Source organism: Mesoplodon mirus (assembly GCF_964341445.2).
Source record: "Mesoplodon mirus genome assembly, chromosome: 5".
Taxonomy (NCBI): Eukaryota; Metazoa; Chordata; class Mammalia; order Artiodactyla; family Ziphiidae; genus Mesoplodon; species Mesoplodon mirus.
This window is the reverse complement of record NC_138980.1, coordinates 124,577,973-124,594,621: the sequence shown is the minus strand read 5'-3', so window position 1 is coordinate 124,594,621 and position 16,649 is coordinate 124,577,973. Positions and strand designations below refer to the sequence as shown.

At 44.8% G+C, this 16,649-nt stretch overlaps 1 protein-coding gene across 1 annotated transcript in view; it reads left to right on the top strand.

Moving 5' to 3' along the window:
• Window positions 1-16,311, top strand: part of ANKDD1B (ankyrin repeat and death domain containing 1B) — a gene marked incomplete at both ends in the record, with an annotated part of 53,156 nt that extends 36,845 nt beyond the window's left edge. Inside the window, 7 exon segments of the mRNA XM_082623311.1 lie at window positions 4,784-4,882; window positions 7,387-7,485; window positions 10,034-10,118; window positions 10,121-10,131; window positions 12,496-12,556; window positions 15,058-15,294; window positions 16,250-16,311. Coding sequence (XP_082479437.1) covers window positions 4,784-4,882; window positions 7,387-7,485; window positions 10,034-10,118; window positions 10,121-10,131; window positions 12,496-12,556; window positions 15,058-15,294; window positions 16,250-16,311 — 654 coding nt within the window.
• Window positions 16,312-16,649: the final 338 nt, after the last annotated feature.

Sequence of the window (16,649 nt, the reverse complement as noted above, 5' to 3'; positions counted from 1 at the left end):
AAAGGCCTCCCTTATTAGCAAGATCCTCCTGGGATCACTCCTTTTGGCTCACCCCGTTGCTCTGTGCCTCCCTCCCTTCTGTACTTAATTATTTGGCCCTCTGAAGGTTTTGCTTTGTAATGGCTTTCACATGCTCGCATTCTCCCCGCCCTGCCAGGACTGTAGGCTCCACGTTGTCCATATCCTTCTGGCCTTGGCCTCATCCAGGCAGCCTGGAAATTGTCCTAAGTCAGTTTTACATCTTTTACATTATCTTGGGTTTTCCCCGGAGTTCATTAGCACACTTCCTGGATAAATAGCCTCAGCCCCCCCACCCCCACCCCCCACTGCTGTCCACACCTGTCTCCACCCAGGCCAGTAAAGGCCCCCCGGGGGGAAACAAGCAGCAGGAAGCAGGAAGCCAGAAGCAAGGATACACACCAGGGTTGTGTGAGGCTCATTTTGCTTTCACATCTGTAGGTGATTACTGTGTCTGATCTTGGAAATGCTTCACCTGCTGACATTAGTTAGTCTTGTTCTCCAGGAGCTTGCTTTGCACCCGCCCAGCTAAGGGGAGGGGGTAAAGGTTGAGTCATTTCTGAGGAGGGTAGTGGGGAGAGATTGTGGATTTAGCTGCCTATGGAGACCGCCTCCATTGGGGCTGGGTGGAGAGGCTGCCTAGCTACCCTGGGTCCAGTGAAGACTTTCTGTAGACCCTAAGAATTCCATATTTCTGGAGGCCCTATCCTCACATCTTATCAAATAACTTTAAATGCCCCCACATTCCACATTAAATATCTCTTTTCTTTTGCTGTAAATTATCTTTTAAAGGCTTTTTTATTTGTGCATTTACAATCATTTGGATACGATAAACTACCTTAATTTATGATTGACTGATTTCTTAGAACTCTGTGCAGACCTGAGAATTTGAGGGAGGTGAAAAAATTTAACCTACAAATTTTTACAGTGTAATGAATACTTTATGAAGATTACATTTAGCAATCAACGAAGTATGAACATGTCAATTAAATATTCACTTCAGTCTTGTGCTTTTCTTTTGGTATCTTGGAACCAACTTTTTTTTAAAAATAAAGAATGGCATGACTTTTTAAAAAAAATTATTTTATTTTATTTATTTTGGGCCGCGTTGGCTCTTCGTTGCTGCTCACAGGCTTTCTCTAGTTGCCGCGGGCCGGGTTTGCTCTTCATTGTGGTGCACGGGCTTCTCATTGCAGTGGCTTCTCTTGTTGCGGAGCACGGGCTCTAGGTGCGTGGGCTTCAGTAGTTGTGGTGCACGGGCTCAGTAGTTGTGGCTCGCGGGCTCTTGAGTGCAGCAGGCTCAGTAGTAGTGGCGCACGGGCTTGCTCCCTGGCATGTGGGATCTTCCCAGACCAGGGCTTGAACCCGTGTCCCCTGCATTGGCAGGCAGATTCTTACCCACTGCGCCAGCAGGGAAGCCCAACCTTTTTTTTTAAGATTTCAAATATTTCTTTAGCTCTTAAGAAGTCTGTAGTCCCTACACACTGTGCCTGTTGTGCCTCATGGATAAAATGCCACAGACTCCTATAGCTCTTCCCACTGTAGGGTTCCTGGCTTTGAGCTCTTCACAAGCCTGTTTCTGCATCAGATCTTTCCACTGGGGGGACACTTCCTACCATTCTGATCTCAGTCTAGACATCACCCTATCCAAAAAACTTTTCTTGCCTGTATCTTTTTTTTTTTGCGGTATGTGGGCTCTCACTGTTGTGGCCTCTCCCGCTGCGGAGCACAGCCTCCGGACGCGCAGGCTCAGCGGCCATGGCTCACGGGCCCAGCCGCTCCGCGGCATGTGGGATCCTCCCGGACCGGGGCACGAACCCCTGTCCCCTGCATCGGCAGGCGGACTCCCAACCACTGCGCCACCAGGGAAGCCCCCTCAAGAAGCTTTTCTTGATCACTCACTGGGAAGTAACCATCCAGTCATGCTATTTTACTTCTCATTGTAGCATTCTCATTGTCACTAGCTGATGTTATTCTTCTAATAATGTCTAGAATCTAATAAATGGGTTCTAAATCTACTGATCTACTGATCTACCAATCAACTGATTGTCCACCCCTCCTGAAAGTAACGTCAGAGATTTTGTTGGTTTAGTCATAGCCCCATAGTCTAAGATGGGGGCTGACACGTAATAAGTGCTCAATAATTTTTTGTGGAATGAATAAGATGATACTTGTGATTATTGTACACATTTACTAGCTCATTTATTTTCCAAGTGTTGCTTTGGTTTGAGAGAAAGAGGTAGGATGGTGTGGTAGGCAGAATAACGGCCCCCAAAGATGTCCACATATGACCCTTGGAACCTGTGAGTATGTGAGGTTACATGACAAAGGGGAATTAAGGTTGCTTTGCAGATGGAATTAAGGTTGCTCATCATCTGACCTTAACAATGAGATTATCCAGGTGAGCCTAATGTAATCACCAGGGTCCTTTAAAAAGGAAGGAGGAGGCTGGCAGGGAGGTCAGAGGGATGCAACGGGAGAAGGACTCAGCACACCACTGCTGACTTTGAAGGTGGAGGAAGGGGGCTGCAAGCCAAGGAATGTGGGTGGTTTCTACAAACTGAAAAAGGTAAAGAAATGGATTCTCCTGAAAGCCTCCAGAAAGGCCTTTATTTTCACTCCGTGAGGCTCATTTCAGACTTCTGACCTCCAGAGCTGTAAGATAATACATTTGTATTGTTTAAGGCACTAAGTTTGTGGTAATTTGTTATTAGCAGCAATAGAAAACTAGTAATATAGGTGTTTATGCCATTTTTACAGAGGAAGACATAGAGGCCCATCCTTGAGAGGCCATTTATTCAAGGTCATATAGGCATTTAGTATCAGCTCAAGCTAGACTCCAGTTGGTCAGAGCGTGTATCATTCCTGTGAGTATTTATACCACTTATCTATTACTTCATAACAAACCAACCCAAAGCACAGTGGCTTAGAACAATGCACTGTTATCTTTCCTGGCTCTGAGGGTTGACTGAGCTCAGCCGGGAGATTCTTACATTGGGTCAGGTATGTGGTTGCAGTCAGTTTTGTCCAGGACTTCAGTCGTTCGCAGACTTACCTGAGGTGGATGTCCACAGTGGCTCACTCACATGCCTGGCAGTTGACGTTGGCTATCAGCTGGGGCTCTTGACAAGAGCACCAACGTGCGGCATCTGCATTGCCTTCTCAGAGCATGGCAGCTGGTTTCCATGATGTAGGGAGCAGGAGCTGCCAGGCCAGGTAAGGGTCACACCTGGAACTAGCACACTGTCACTTCTGCCATATTCTATTGGCCAAAGCAGCGACAGGGTCTACCCAGATTCAAAGGGGTGAAGAAATAAACCCCACTCTTTGGCGGGGAGTGGCAGGGTCACATTGCAGAAGAGCAGATTGGATGGGACATACTTATGCAGCCATTTTAGGAAAACATACTAACCTACAGCCTCCTTATTCTGAGGACCTGAAAATACTTTGCAGCAATCCTGTAATTACAGGACACCCCCTCCCTGGGATACCAAAATCCGAGGATGCTCAAGTCCCTTAAATAAAATGCATAGTATTGGCATGTAAGCTATGCACAGCCTCCTGTGTACTTTATTTAAAAAAATTTTTTTACTTATTATTTTTGGCTTCATTGCTGGGCGCGGGCTAACTCTAGTTGCGGCAAGCGGGGGCTACTCTTCGTTGTGGTGCGCGGGCTTCTCATTGCGGTGGCTTCTCTTGTTGTGGAGCATGGGCTCTAGGCACATGGGCTTCAGTAGTTGTGGTTCACGGGCTCAGTAGTTGTGGCTTGCAGGCTCTAGAGCTCAGGCTCAGTAGTTGTGGTGCACGGGCTTAGTTGCTCCGCGGCATGTGGGATCTTCCCGGACCAGGGCTCGGCTCGAACCCATGCCCCTGCACTGGCAGGCGGATTCTTAACCACTGCGCTACCAGGGAAGTCCCCTCCCATGTGCTTTACATATCTCTAGGTTACTTATAATACCTACTACAATGTAAATTCTATGTAAATAATTGTAAATAGAATGTAAATGTTATGTAAATAGTTACCATCACATGAGCGAATTCAAGTTTTGCTTTTTGGAACTTTCTGGAATTTATTTTTTTGAATATTTTTGATGCATGGTTGGTTGAATTTGCGGATGCAGAACCCGTGAATTTGGGGGACCAACTGTAATCAGGCAATAACTATCCACTGAGCTTGTCTTCTTGCAAGGCCTTTTGGAGGAGGGCAGGATAATCAAGAGCAGGCCCTGACCTAAGTAGTTTGCCCTCTAGCATGGGCACTAAGTGAAGGAGAGATGCTAAAGAAGTTGAGTGAAAGGGCTGTGAGGGAACCTGCACATAGGCAGCAATCATGCTGAGTTCTGAGGTGGTACCTGTAAAGGGGAGAGTTGCTAGTAAATGGTCAGGGCGGGAGAGAGTGGATGCACTTCTGGGGCCGATACCAAGTTCAGCTCTTTTGGCTCAAGGAGGGGGTTTGCAGGGTGTATAGAGAGAAGGCTTGGCCCTTGTCCACTTCGTACTTCCTGGAGAAGGGAAGCGATTTTAGCTCATATTTGCCTGAGGCATGTGTTGTCTAGGACTCTGTCTCTTTTAAATGGGAGATACCTAGAAGCAACCAAAAGCCCCCCCAGCCCCAAATGATCAGAAACACGTTGAATTTTCTTTTTTAACTAGGCATACTATTTTATTGTATTAATTGATTACCATGGAATGAACACCAGAAACCATGCTAGATTCTAATGGGAATCCCTCCCTGCCTTCTCTCTCCACCTTTCTCCTGCTGCAGCTCGATATCAGTACTTTGCAGATAGCAACCAGGAACAGCCACGCATCCCTTGTCAGCTTTCTTCTCAGTGAGAACGTTGATCTGCACCAGAAGGTGGAAGTGAGTCAGTCTATTATGATAACATGGGCTTTGATCCCAGCTCTGTGAGGCTGGCTGTGCTGGGAGATGCTCCTTGCAGATGCATGGAGGGCTGGAGGGGGAGACAAGTGATCACAAAAGAGGAATTCTTTCTGGGAGGGCCGACTGACTTCTTTTGGAGACCGAGTCTTAACCTTAAGAAATACAATCCAAGGGATGAATTTTAGAAAGTCATTGAAGTTCCTGAACAAAATGAAATCTTTGTGTTTTAAATATTTGCATGTGCTGCAGTTAATTTTTCTCATGTATCTAGAGATGCCAGTCTTGTATTAAATTTTTCAGTCTTGGAAAATGGTGAAACTGCCGTTAATAGGAAGGAGAATGATTATTTTTCCCCTTCACTGACCGATCTTGTTTTTCTTTTGAAAGTCAGTCATTTCTATTGATTTAGGTTTTCTGAAGTTCGAATTGGCTTTGGTAGAATTCACAAAGGCCCTCTGTGCTGGAATTAGATGGGGAAACATTCCCCTATTTTTCACTCTACTTTCATTTCTCCTGTGAGAATATTCTTTTCTCTGATATTGCTTAGCCATGACTATTTATTGTATTAACTGGAGAGGAGGGATGTGATTTAACCCATGACTGGTAGTTTTTGGAGAATAGCATTAGGGGAACTGGTTCTGACCTTGCCTGGTCCATCCAAGGGTGCTTCCTGTTTCTCAGGAGGAATTGGGCCCCAGCAAGGCCAGTGCTCCCAGCAGGAAGGGCACTGCTTACGTCCCTGGGACGAGGGCTACGTTCTCTTTTTTCATCCTTAGCGCCTCTAGAGAGAAGGTCCTCCCTGAGCAGAAGAGGTCGCACAGAAGGCTTTCCCCTCCTGCTGCCCCTCTGCTGCATCTGTCTCCCACTTCCCTTGCTCACCCTTGGACAGTCTGACATACGCAGACATAGCATTCCACCTGCCCCTGCTTTCCTTCTCCTCTGTGTGCTGGTGAATCCCTTGCTAACTCACTACATCTCTCTTCCATCCGTCTACCCCTGTTTCCTGGGAAGGAGCCTGGTGCTGCTGCTGGAGTCAGGAGTCAGGGTTCAAATCCTGTCTCTGCTCCTTCCTAGCTCCGATGCCTCGCGGAAGTGATTTCACCTCTGTGCCTCATATATAAAGTGGGGAAGAGAAGCCCTAACTGCTAGGGTGGTTGTGAATGAAAAGCTGTTAGCCCGGTGTTTCAGAGTATAAACTGTAGGGGAAGTGAGTGAGTAGTAGGCACCATTAGGAGAATGTGTTGTGTGTGCATAAATGATGCTGATTAATATCATCTACTCCGCTTGAGCAGCACTGCACCCCGTCCTCACCCCCCACCTTACAGCATCTGTGTTCCCTCTTTCCACGCATTTTGCTTCTCAGCTTAACTACTGTTGTCCACACAGTCTCACTGCATCTTCTGCCCCTGCTCTCTCACACCTGTTCCCCTGCCCCTCTCCTCCCCACTAAATGCCCCTCACCTCACTCTCTCACACCTTACCTGTGTTCTCCTCACCTTCTTTCCTCCTTGCATCTGCCTTTTCTACCCCCAGAGATGTGTTTTCTCTCGAGCCTCCTGGGCCAGTGGCAGCTGGGTGGGAGCAAAGGCGGCAGGAGGTTGTGTGTGTGACCCTGGAGGTGGGCACTGAGCCTGGCAGGGCTGGTAAGAAGCCTGTGGTAGAGGTGGCTGAGCGCATGGCTGGAAGACAGGCGGCTTAGCCACAAAGGAGGAGGAAAGGGGAGCAGGCTGCGAGGGCCTGGTGAATACGCGATGGCTGGACTCTACACAGGTGGGAGGGCTGAGCATGGACGGTGCCGCTGGGTGAGTGGGGCATTAGTCCCACAACATGCTCTAGGGAGAAAAAACCCAAGATCAAAGCAACTTGGGGGAATGCTGAAGGGGAATGCTGTTCCTTCCTTGTGGCTGTTCCCACTGCACTTGAGCTCTTTGAAGCCTCTGGGAAGTCCTGCAGTTAAGGTATTTAATATTTTCTTAGCCTTCATATTTGCGCTCAAATGTCAATTCTTCAGGAAAGCCTTTTCTGACTTCCAGAAAGTTTGGCCCTCGGCCCACACCCACATGTGCCCTCTTACCACTGTGCACTTTTCCTTCAAGGCGCTTATCACAATGTGTAACTGTACATTTATTTTGTGACTTAAAAAAATATCAGTATCTGCTTTCCCTACTAGATGAAAGATTCCTGAGGATGGGCCATTTTCACCACTGAACCCCTAACATCCTGAAAAGAGCCTGGCCCATAATAGGTGCTCAGTGTCAAGTTCTAGAATGAATGAAGTGGGAAAGTGGGTTGCTGGTGAGCAGGATTTCTGTACAGCCTTGGCGTGGAAGTGATTGCTGAAGACTTACTAAGGGCCTGCAGCCATGTGGGTCAGTACCAGGATTCAGGAGATTATCAGGAAATGTCTGATGAAATGAGTCGCTTTTTGATCTGACTGATGAAGCCAGAATCTTTTGAATTTGAAATGTCATTTCTTTCTGCAGCCTAAGGAGTCCCCTCTTCATTTAGCTGTTATCAACAACCATATCACAGTGGTAAACAGCTTATTAAGTGCACAGCATGATATTGACATCTTAAATCAGGTAAGCCAGGCAAATCAGAACCTAGAGTCTGTTTCTTGTTTCAATTCAGTATGTGTTTGGGTGGAGTTTTGATCAAGTTCAAGGTGCTCTAAAGATTCCTGGGAAGAATATGCACATACATATTTTTATCCTTTTGCTTCTGTAAACCCCCACTCCCACTTGCACACACATATTTTGTCTTTTTCAAACTCACAACTGGGATTCAGCCAATGTGTTATTAAACTGTTCACATTTAACAGGCCCAGTACTTCTGATAGATAAACAGTAGCCCAGAGGTAAATTGCTGGCAGCTATTTAAATCAAAAGCTACTTCCCCAGTGTGAAACGTTGTAATTGGCAGGGAGCCCTTCTCCACAAGAAAGGAAGCTTTGTTTGTATATTATAGACAGTAAATGTATCTTCTTTTTGCCCAAAGGCAAAAGAGACCTCCTGGAATTTTTTTAAAAATCACCATGAATTCAGACCACTGGAGCAGAATCAAATGCCGCATAAAAGGCATCCATCATTGGCAGGAAATGGAAATGCTGAGGTGGAAGAATTAAAAGGATGGGGGTGGGTGCTGTCTGAGCTGGGGCCTGCTCTGGGAAGGGCTACCCTCTTCCAGAGGTCAGGAGTGGGAAGGAAAACTCTCGGGAGAGGGCCCTTGCCAGAGTCCTGAGGACAGATGAGCCTCTGGACTCCTCCCTCCTTCCTGGCTGCCCCTTCCCAGGTGAGGGAGCAGCCACGTGCGGTGGACATGCGTGTCCTGACCCACTGTGTCATCCTCGGTTTCCTCATCTGTGAAACCAGAGCACTGACTCAGATCTCTGCAGTCTGCTCCAACTCCAGCCTGTGAGGTCCCTGGTGCCCAGAGCTGAATGGGGACTTAACTCCCGTCTGTCCCTTCCTTCCCCAGAGACCGTCCTCCTCCCTGGTCTTTTACTATCCCAAAAGTTTGGGGGAAGAAAATCTCTCTTATTATTAAACATACATATGTATTCAACTATGATAATGCCCCACATCTTTCCTCATGGGCAGAGTCTTTGCTCTACACATGGACAGAACACACAAGTGATTCTGGCTTCACCAGAATTGGCTAGATCCACTCCAGTGAAGGAGGCTTGCTAGGCTGCCACCCAATTATAGAACTAGACTTTATCATTTATGGTTTTTGTTAGACCAGGAATACACACAATGTATAAAAGTAAGAAAACATAACTAAGCTAAAAACTTACAATTTGTTTATAATCCCCCCAAAGAAAGAGAACTCTGTTAACATTTTGGTGCATTTCCTGCCTTCTAGACTTCTAGCAGTTTTGCCACAGGGAGATTTTATGGGTATTTGATGTATGACACTTGTGTCTCTGTTCCATGTTGGTGTAGACCTTTGATAGGTCTGTCAGTGTAAGTTTGATGTCATGGATAACGAGCCCCCAGAGGGGCACATTGCCACCTAAAAGTAGGTCTTTAGTAAATGCTTGTTGATATTAATTATGTTAACATCCCAAGCAGGTTGGCCATATGCTCTAGTAGCAAGAGTCCTGGGCTAGATGCTACTGCCCAGCTGTGTGACCCTTGGGAAATTGCTTCCTCTCTCTGGTTTAGGAGTTGGGCTAGATTATAACCAATGTTCCTTTCTGTGCTAAAATTTTAGAATTGTCTTCATATCAGCATTCCTTTCAGTGGGAGGTTAAGATGGGTGATTTTCTTGTGATTTCATATATTTCTCTGAAGCATTCTTATCCTCTCCATGGGAAAGTGGTTATTCAAGAAAAAAAATTAGAAGTCTTGCACTCCTTTATACACTATAATGTAGGAAACTTACAAAATAGAGAAAAGCATCAAGAAGCCAATAAAAATAAGCTCTAATCCCTCCGTCTAGACATTATTATTCTTAACATCACCAATGCATTTCCTTCTTTCCCTCTCTTTTTTTCTATAAATTGAGCTCAGCTAGATAGTGTTATTTGCTAAGGTTTTTAATGTTGTATCATAAGCATTTTTCATTTTTAAAAATCTCTGAAATTATTTTTTATTGTGGCAAAATAAACATAACATAAAATTTACCATTGTAACCATATAAGTGTACAATTCAGTGGCATTAAGTACACTGACAGTGTGCATAACTCTCACACCATCCATCTCCAGAACTTTATCTTCCCAGACTGAAACTCCATACTCACTGAACAATAACTCCTCATTCCCTCCTCCCCCTTCTCCTGGAAACCACCATTTCACTTTGTCTCTATGAACTTGACTACTCTAGGTATCCCGTATTGAAATCATTTAAAAAAATCATTTGCGATGGTTGCCTACTATTCCAATATGTGGATATACCGTAATTTATCTCATGAGTTTCCTTATGAAACATGTAACTTCCTTTCAATTTTTCATTGTTATAAATAACACTGCAATGAATGTCTCCTGTACCTGTTTAAAAATATGTGACCTTATCTATTTTCCCTTATGCCTGTGTAGGACACCTTTGCTTTCTCTTTGTCTTTTTACTGTGCAAGTTTTTTCTCTCCTTAACATGCTTGGATTACATTTTTGAACTTTCTCATGTCAGAGGCCGCAAACTCCTTTGCATGTAGCTGCTGATCTTGGAAATGTGGAACTGGTGGAAACCCTGCAGAAGGCGGGCGGTGACCTAAGGTTGTTGACAAGGTGAGTTCATGGGCTTCACTCTGTTTAGCTGAGCTGCTTGCTGAGTCCTCCCTGCCGGCTGTCAGCCTTGAGAGGTAGTATTACCACATCCTTTGTGAGATGGACACAAATTGGAGAGACCTTGTATCTTGATTGTAACATCCCAATTTTAATTGAGATAAGTTGGTAAGAATTTTTACTCTCAACAGTAAAATATACATTTTAAAAATTCAAATTATTTATTAGTTTTTTGAAAAGATGATAGATTCACATGGTTCAAGAATTTAAAAATTAGTAAAGGTTTTACAGTAAAAATTTCCCATCTACCGCGTCCCTATTTGTCTGGCTCTCATACTATCCTTGCCATACATACCCATTATTGTAAGTTTCTTCTGTTCTTGCCAGAATTTCTTTATGCATATAACAGCAAACATAAATATATTATACTCCTATTCCACTCCTCCATCCTTTTTACACAACTGTGGTTACCTATACATATTGTCCTACATTTAGCTTTTTTCCCTTACCAGTATAAAGCAAAGATCATTCCATATAAGTACATGGAAAGTTTCTTCTATTTTATACAGCTACATAATAGACTGTGGTGTGGATATATCATAATCTGTTTAGTTCTCAACTGATGGGCATATAAGTTGTCCTTAAGCTTTTGCTATTATAAATAGAACTGCAATAAATAAATTTATATGTGTCTAAACTTGTTTTTTAAATTTATTAAAAAATTTTTAATTGTTGTAAAATACACACAATATAAAATGTAACATCTTGACCATTTTAATTTTTTTCTTTATTCAGTTTATTCATTTCCGACGTTTTTTTTTTTTTTGGCTGTGCTGCGTGGCTTGTGGGATCTTAGTTCCCCAATCAGGGATTGAACCCGCACCCTTGGCAGTGAAAGCACAGAGTCCTAACCACTGGACTACCAGGGAATTCCCATAACCATTTTTAAATACCCATTTCTGTAGTGTTAAGAATATTCACTTTGTTATACAACCAATCTCCAGAACTCATTCATCTTGCAAAACTGAAACTCTATGAACAACAACATTCATTTCCTCCTCCCTCAGCCCCATTCCACTTCCTGTCTCTATGAATTTGACTACTCTGGGTACCTCATCTAGGTGGAATGGTACAGTATTTTCCCTTTTGGGACTGTGTCCTCAAGGCTCAACCAAGTTGCAGCATGTGTTAGAATTTTCTTCCTTTTTAAGGCTGAATACTATTCCCTTGTATGTACATGCCACATTTTGTTTATCTGATCATCCATGGATAGACATTTGGGTTGCTTGCACCCTTAGGCCATTGTGTAGGTGTGTTTTTAAAGACAGACAGCTTTGTTTCTTTCGCGTGACGCAGTTCCGCAGGCTCAGCCATGGCAGGGTTGGGGTTCCAGCTTTACTGAAAGGTGTAGAAGAAGACACTGTGTGGCCCCCCTGGCTAGGTACTCACTCACATCTTAGCTTAATCCTCCCATCTCCTTGGTGAGGCAGACGAAATTATCCCAGTTAATAAGAGAAGATTTGATGACATCGGGGCCATTGTAAGAGGCAGAGCTGAGCTTCAAAGCCAAGGCTACTGGCTGCTTGGCTGACCAGCACTTGCAGAAGTTGCAGTTTTTCCTTCCTGGTCTTCGCCCTCACTAGTCGTCAGCTCAGTGCATCCCTCATTCCCAGTGCAAGCCTGCGTCCTCCCTAGTCTATTTCAGAATCACACATGGCATGTTTGTGGGATCTGAAGTAGTGATATGTTATTTTACTTGTCTCCATCAGTTTTCTTTTTCTGATCATTAAAGTAATACAATTTGGAAAACAGAAAAGCATAGGGGAGGAAAACACAATCACCCATATTTCCATCGCTTAGGTGGAATTCCACCAGTAGTGGCTCATTAACTTCTGTTAACATTTAGCCTTAGTATTAACATTTAGCATTTGTAGCTAAATGTTAATAGCTTCCTGTGCTTTCTTTTATTCTACTTTGTCAATAACACTTAACACCTCCAGGGCAGTCTGGTGAGTAGAGAATCTAAAGCATTGGGCAGGGAACTTATGTTGGGCCCCCATTGCAAGTGGACTGGATATTCCAGTGAACACGTCTGTGCTACAGCTTGATTCTGTTTTCAGAACAAAAGCCACAGTTCCCTGGACCTCACAGTCTGATTTCCCAGATTTCCTTTCTCCTCCTCCCTCTTTTCTCATCGCGTCTGGCACCCAGGACATACGTAATTAATGAATAAAAACTATCTTTTCTGCCTGTTCCCACATTTTTTACCAAAGATAAGTGACTTTCTAAGACTGAATTAAGGTCTGCTCTGGATGGAAAAAAAGGAGCCAAGTTTTGGTATAAAGTTGACTTTCCCTGTCCTCTCAGCCTGTGGCGTCACAAAGCTCTCCGAGGGCCACCCACCCTCGAGGGGCCACCCACAGCACAAGTATTTGGATTTCTACTCCAGCTATACTCCCTGCGAAGGTTTTCCTATGAGCTTGAAACCTCTGGCTCCCAGAATGCTGCCTTCCCAAAATAGGCTAATTATGGTGATTCAGATGGCTTTACAAGCCAGAATTTGGATAGCATACAATTAGAGGCTTGCTAAATGCCTGCAAAATGCAGTTCTTCCTAATTTCATTACTGTCTCTTTTGATTGGACGCTGATTACTTTCAGCTCTAATTTTCAGGCTCACCTGGGTCTCAGTTCCGGGACTAGCAGACAAATCATTTGAATTGGTGGCAGTTGCATTTCACAAATACTCAGCCATGTGAGAGAATTATCAGGATAAGTTTCTGGATCTCTAAGCATAGAAACATGGGTTTCTGAGGTTGGAACTTCTTCTGAGGTTACTTCTGACCATTCATTTAAATTATCTTCAGGATCCCTGAGCAGATTTTTCATGGGTCATTTGGAAAACAAATGAGGACCACCATCTTTTTTTTTTTTTTTGCGGTACGCGGGCCTCTCACTGTTATGGCCTCTCCCATTGCGGAGCACAGGCTCCGGATGCACAGGCTCAGCGGCCATGGCTCACGGGCCCAGCCGCTCTGCGGCATGTGGGATCTTCCCGGACCGGGGCACGAACCCGTGTCCCCTGCATCGGTAGGCAGACTCTCAACCACTGCGCCACCAGGGAAGCCCCCGTGGCTCTCTTGGTTAGAGGATTCCAAGCCATGGAATCATTTCAGCCAGACTCCAGCTGTCAGAATTAGTGAGGTTGGAGTCCTTAGCTTTGCTTTTTTATGATTTGACCCAAACCTAGGAAATACAGAAAGCTTGTTTGCATTATCAACTAATTAGCTTTAAAAACAAAGAAGCAAAGACTTTTCTTGGCAAAACTTTTTATTCAGAGCACTGTCCTTACATGGCTGTCATGAGATGTGAACGAGTCCCATGCTCAGGGGGTGATCACATTATTGATTGCTGGGGATTGGGGATAGCAGAACCACAGCCCATGGGCACACGCTACTTATACCACACACAAGTAAATTATGACACTTTTAGTGCTAATTCTAAGGATACATTTTCACATGGAAAAATGGAAGATAATGCATTGAAAATGTTGAATATTGACTACAGTTTCTAAAAATATTTCTTTTGTATTGTTAAGATTTCTCCTTGTTGCTAATTAGGCACGTAGTGTTCTGTGAAGTCTTTAGGAAAATGGAGTTGCCTTCTGGAAATTTCCCTTGACCTAAAAAATTGATTTGGAAATGTAGTGTGCTTTCAGAGTACTTGCCATCAGGATAAGGGGAGTTTTGATGTGTTTCATTCACACATTACGGAGTGCCTAGAGTGTGTTTAGCTGTGCCAGGGGAAGCATACATCAGCTCTGTAAGCCTTGGTGCATGTTTGATGGAATTGATAATCTAGTTGGCATGAAAACAGTAACATTCACAATCCAATTACATTGTAACCCTGGGTTATGCTACTGGCACAATGGAGTTGGTGGGCCTTTGAGCAAAGGAATGACATGTTGAAGATGGTATTTAAGAAAAATTAGTCTGGCAGCGGCAAGATTTAAGAAAGTAACTGGATTCACCTAGGAGTACATTTTTTAAAATATTTATTTATTTATTCGGCTGCGCCGGGTCTTTGTTGCTGCATGCGGGATCTCTGTGGCCGAGTGCAGGCTATTTAGCTGTAGCATGTGGGCTCTTTAGTTGCAGCTTGTGGGATCTAGTTCCCTGACCAGGGGTCGAACCTAGGCCCCCTGCACTGGGAGCACAGAGTCTTAACCACTGGACCACGAGGGAAGTCCCTAGGAGTACATTCTTCATGCTTATAGTTTGTTCTCCCTGAAACGCCTGCCCCTCTAACAGTCTGTGCAGCGGGTTTCCTCCCCAGAGCTCAGGCCCTCCTCATCTCGGCATCTGGCAGAGCTAGGAACCTGGCACGGGTTTGTAACTGTGACCTCCAGCCACGAGTGACCACGGTTCCCATCTCCGTGTCCCAGCACTTCCCCGAACACCTCTCAGGGGTTAGGCGTCTAGTGAGATCTGCCCAGTGAAGAGCCCTGGCCTGGCCAGGGGTTGCAGACTTCTACCAGAGGAGTTTCCTGGAAGCTGGACCAGCAGGTGGGTGCATGCTGGCTGCTTAGGGTGTGGTTCATGGGCGGCAGCAGCAGCAGGACCTGGGAGCTCACTCACCTGCAGATCCTCACCCCAGACCGACTGAACCAGCATCTTCACTATAACAAGACCCTCAGGTGAATTGCGCATCTTAAGTTTGAGAGGTGCTAGCCTCTAGCAGTGCCACCTGAACGTTGGAGAAAAGCTCCACATCTCTTTGATTGTCCCTCCCCTCTCTCATCCTCAGCTTTCGTCTGTGTTAAGCACAGCAGGTGCGTTGCAAGTGCTGAGAGACTCCAAACTCTGGTCCCCCTAGAAGTACCAGTGAGGCGACTGGAAGGGCTTTCATCCACTGGGCTTCTTATCTCACAGCTGCCAGAGGAGGAATGAACATGCAACCACAGTCATATGGAACCTGCGTTAGAACTGAGTTCACAGTAAGGAGGTGTCAGCGTCTGCCCTTCGTGCTTGCCACGGGGGAGGAGAGCTTCCGTGAACACGGCCTCGGGGCTCTGCTCATCTGGCTGCACGGGGCCCTGGTGACACAGGCCACGCCGGTCAAGCAGCTGTACGAAGAGCTGGTGTGCGCGGGCTTCTCAGAACTAGCTGGTGAGTTACAGTTTCCAACAGATAGGAACACCCACTCTCTTAAAATGGTAGGGGACGGTTGGCACAAGTACTTCCCTGAGACACAGCAGTCCCAGCTTGGTGTCAGAACATGCAGCTTCTCCTTTGGTGACTTAATCAGCACTGGTCCTGTTGTTAGCCTGGTGGTTCTCAGTGTCATTCCCCTGCTGGGCATTTGAAAAGTGCAGGAGTACTTTTGTGTGTGTGCATGTGTGGGAGGGGTGTGGGTGGGAGGAGGGCAGCAGGAGTGCTGAGCCATCCTACAGGACACTGCTCTACAGCAAGAATTGTCTTGCTCAACATGCCCATTCCTCTTGGGAACTCTGCGAGTTAGTATGTTTGAAAAAGTTACTTCTACACTGAGAGAAAAGAGCAGACAGGCAATTATTTTGCCAGCTGGGATTACTGCTAAAAATCACTCTGCCAAAGACCATCCTTTCAGGGAAGATGCTTTGAAAACTTATCACCATTATTTTCGCTGGTGCAGTTTTACCTGAAACTGAGAACATAAATGCACATCACATCACGGATCCGATAATGTTTCAAGCAGTGGTAGGTACGAGGAATAGTGTGCATGGATTATGCCTACCTTCCATGACATTATCCTCCTAGCTCTGGGTTTGTTCCCTCAATTTTGAACTTATTCACTTCTATGAAAGAGTGTCCACAAGAACTCTCAGGGAAGACTGAGAGGCAGCCCACTGCAGTGGGTGAGGGCATGTACCTTGGAGCGAGACTGTGTGAGCTTAGAGCTGAACTCCAACAAATAATGGGCTGTGATTTTGAGCAAGTTCTTTACAGAACTCACTCTGCCGGCATTCTCAGTTTTTAGAAAAGTGTCTGTGTCAAAGGGCTGCTGTGGGATTAATAGTGCCTGACATGTAGCCAAGTGCTTAATAAATGTTAGCTGTTAATCATGTTATCTCATTTTTTCCAGAAAAGATTCGTCAATTTAAAAGTGAAACTGACTCAAGGCCCAAGAAATGTGCAGTTTCATAAATGCCTAAAGAAATTGTATTTAAATGATTTTCCATTCAGTATTCAGTCCTCTTAAATTCAGTTCTTCAAATGGCACAAAGTTCTTCCAACAGTAGTAATGATTTTCCTTTCAACTGTGAAGATGGCAGTGACAGGATTCTCTAACAGATGAAAAAATAGTATTACACTTTCCAACCACTGAAAAGTCAATTTTTTTTGGTTTTGCTTAAGGCAAGTTGTATGTGATTTTCCCATTTCTGTCATTTGATGCAACATAATATGTGATAACATATCTAGTGATAGAATAACCTAGGATTTTGTATATCATGTTTTAAAAAATTATGATGGTGGGAACATTA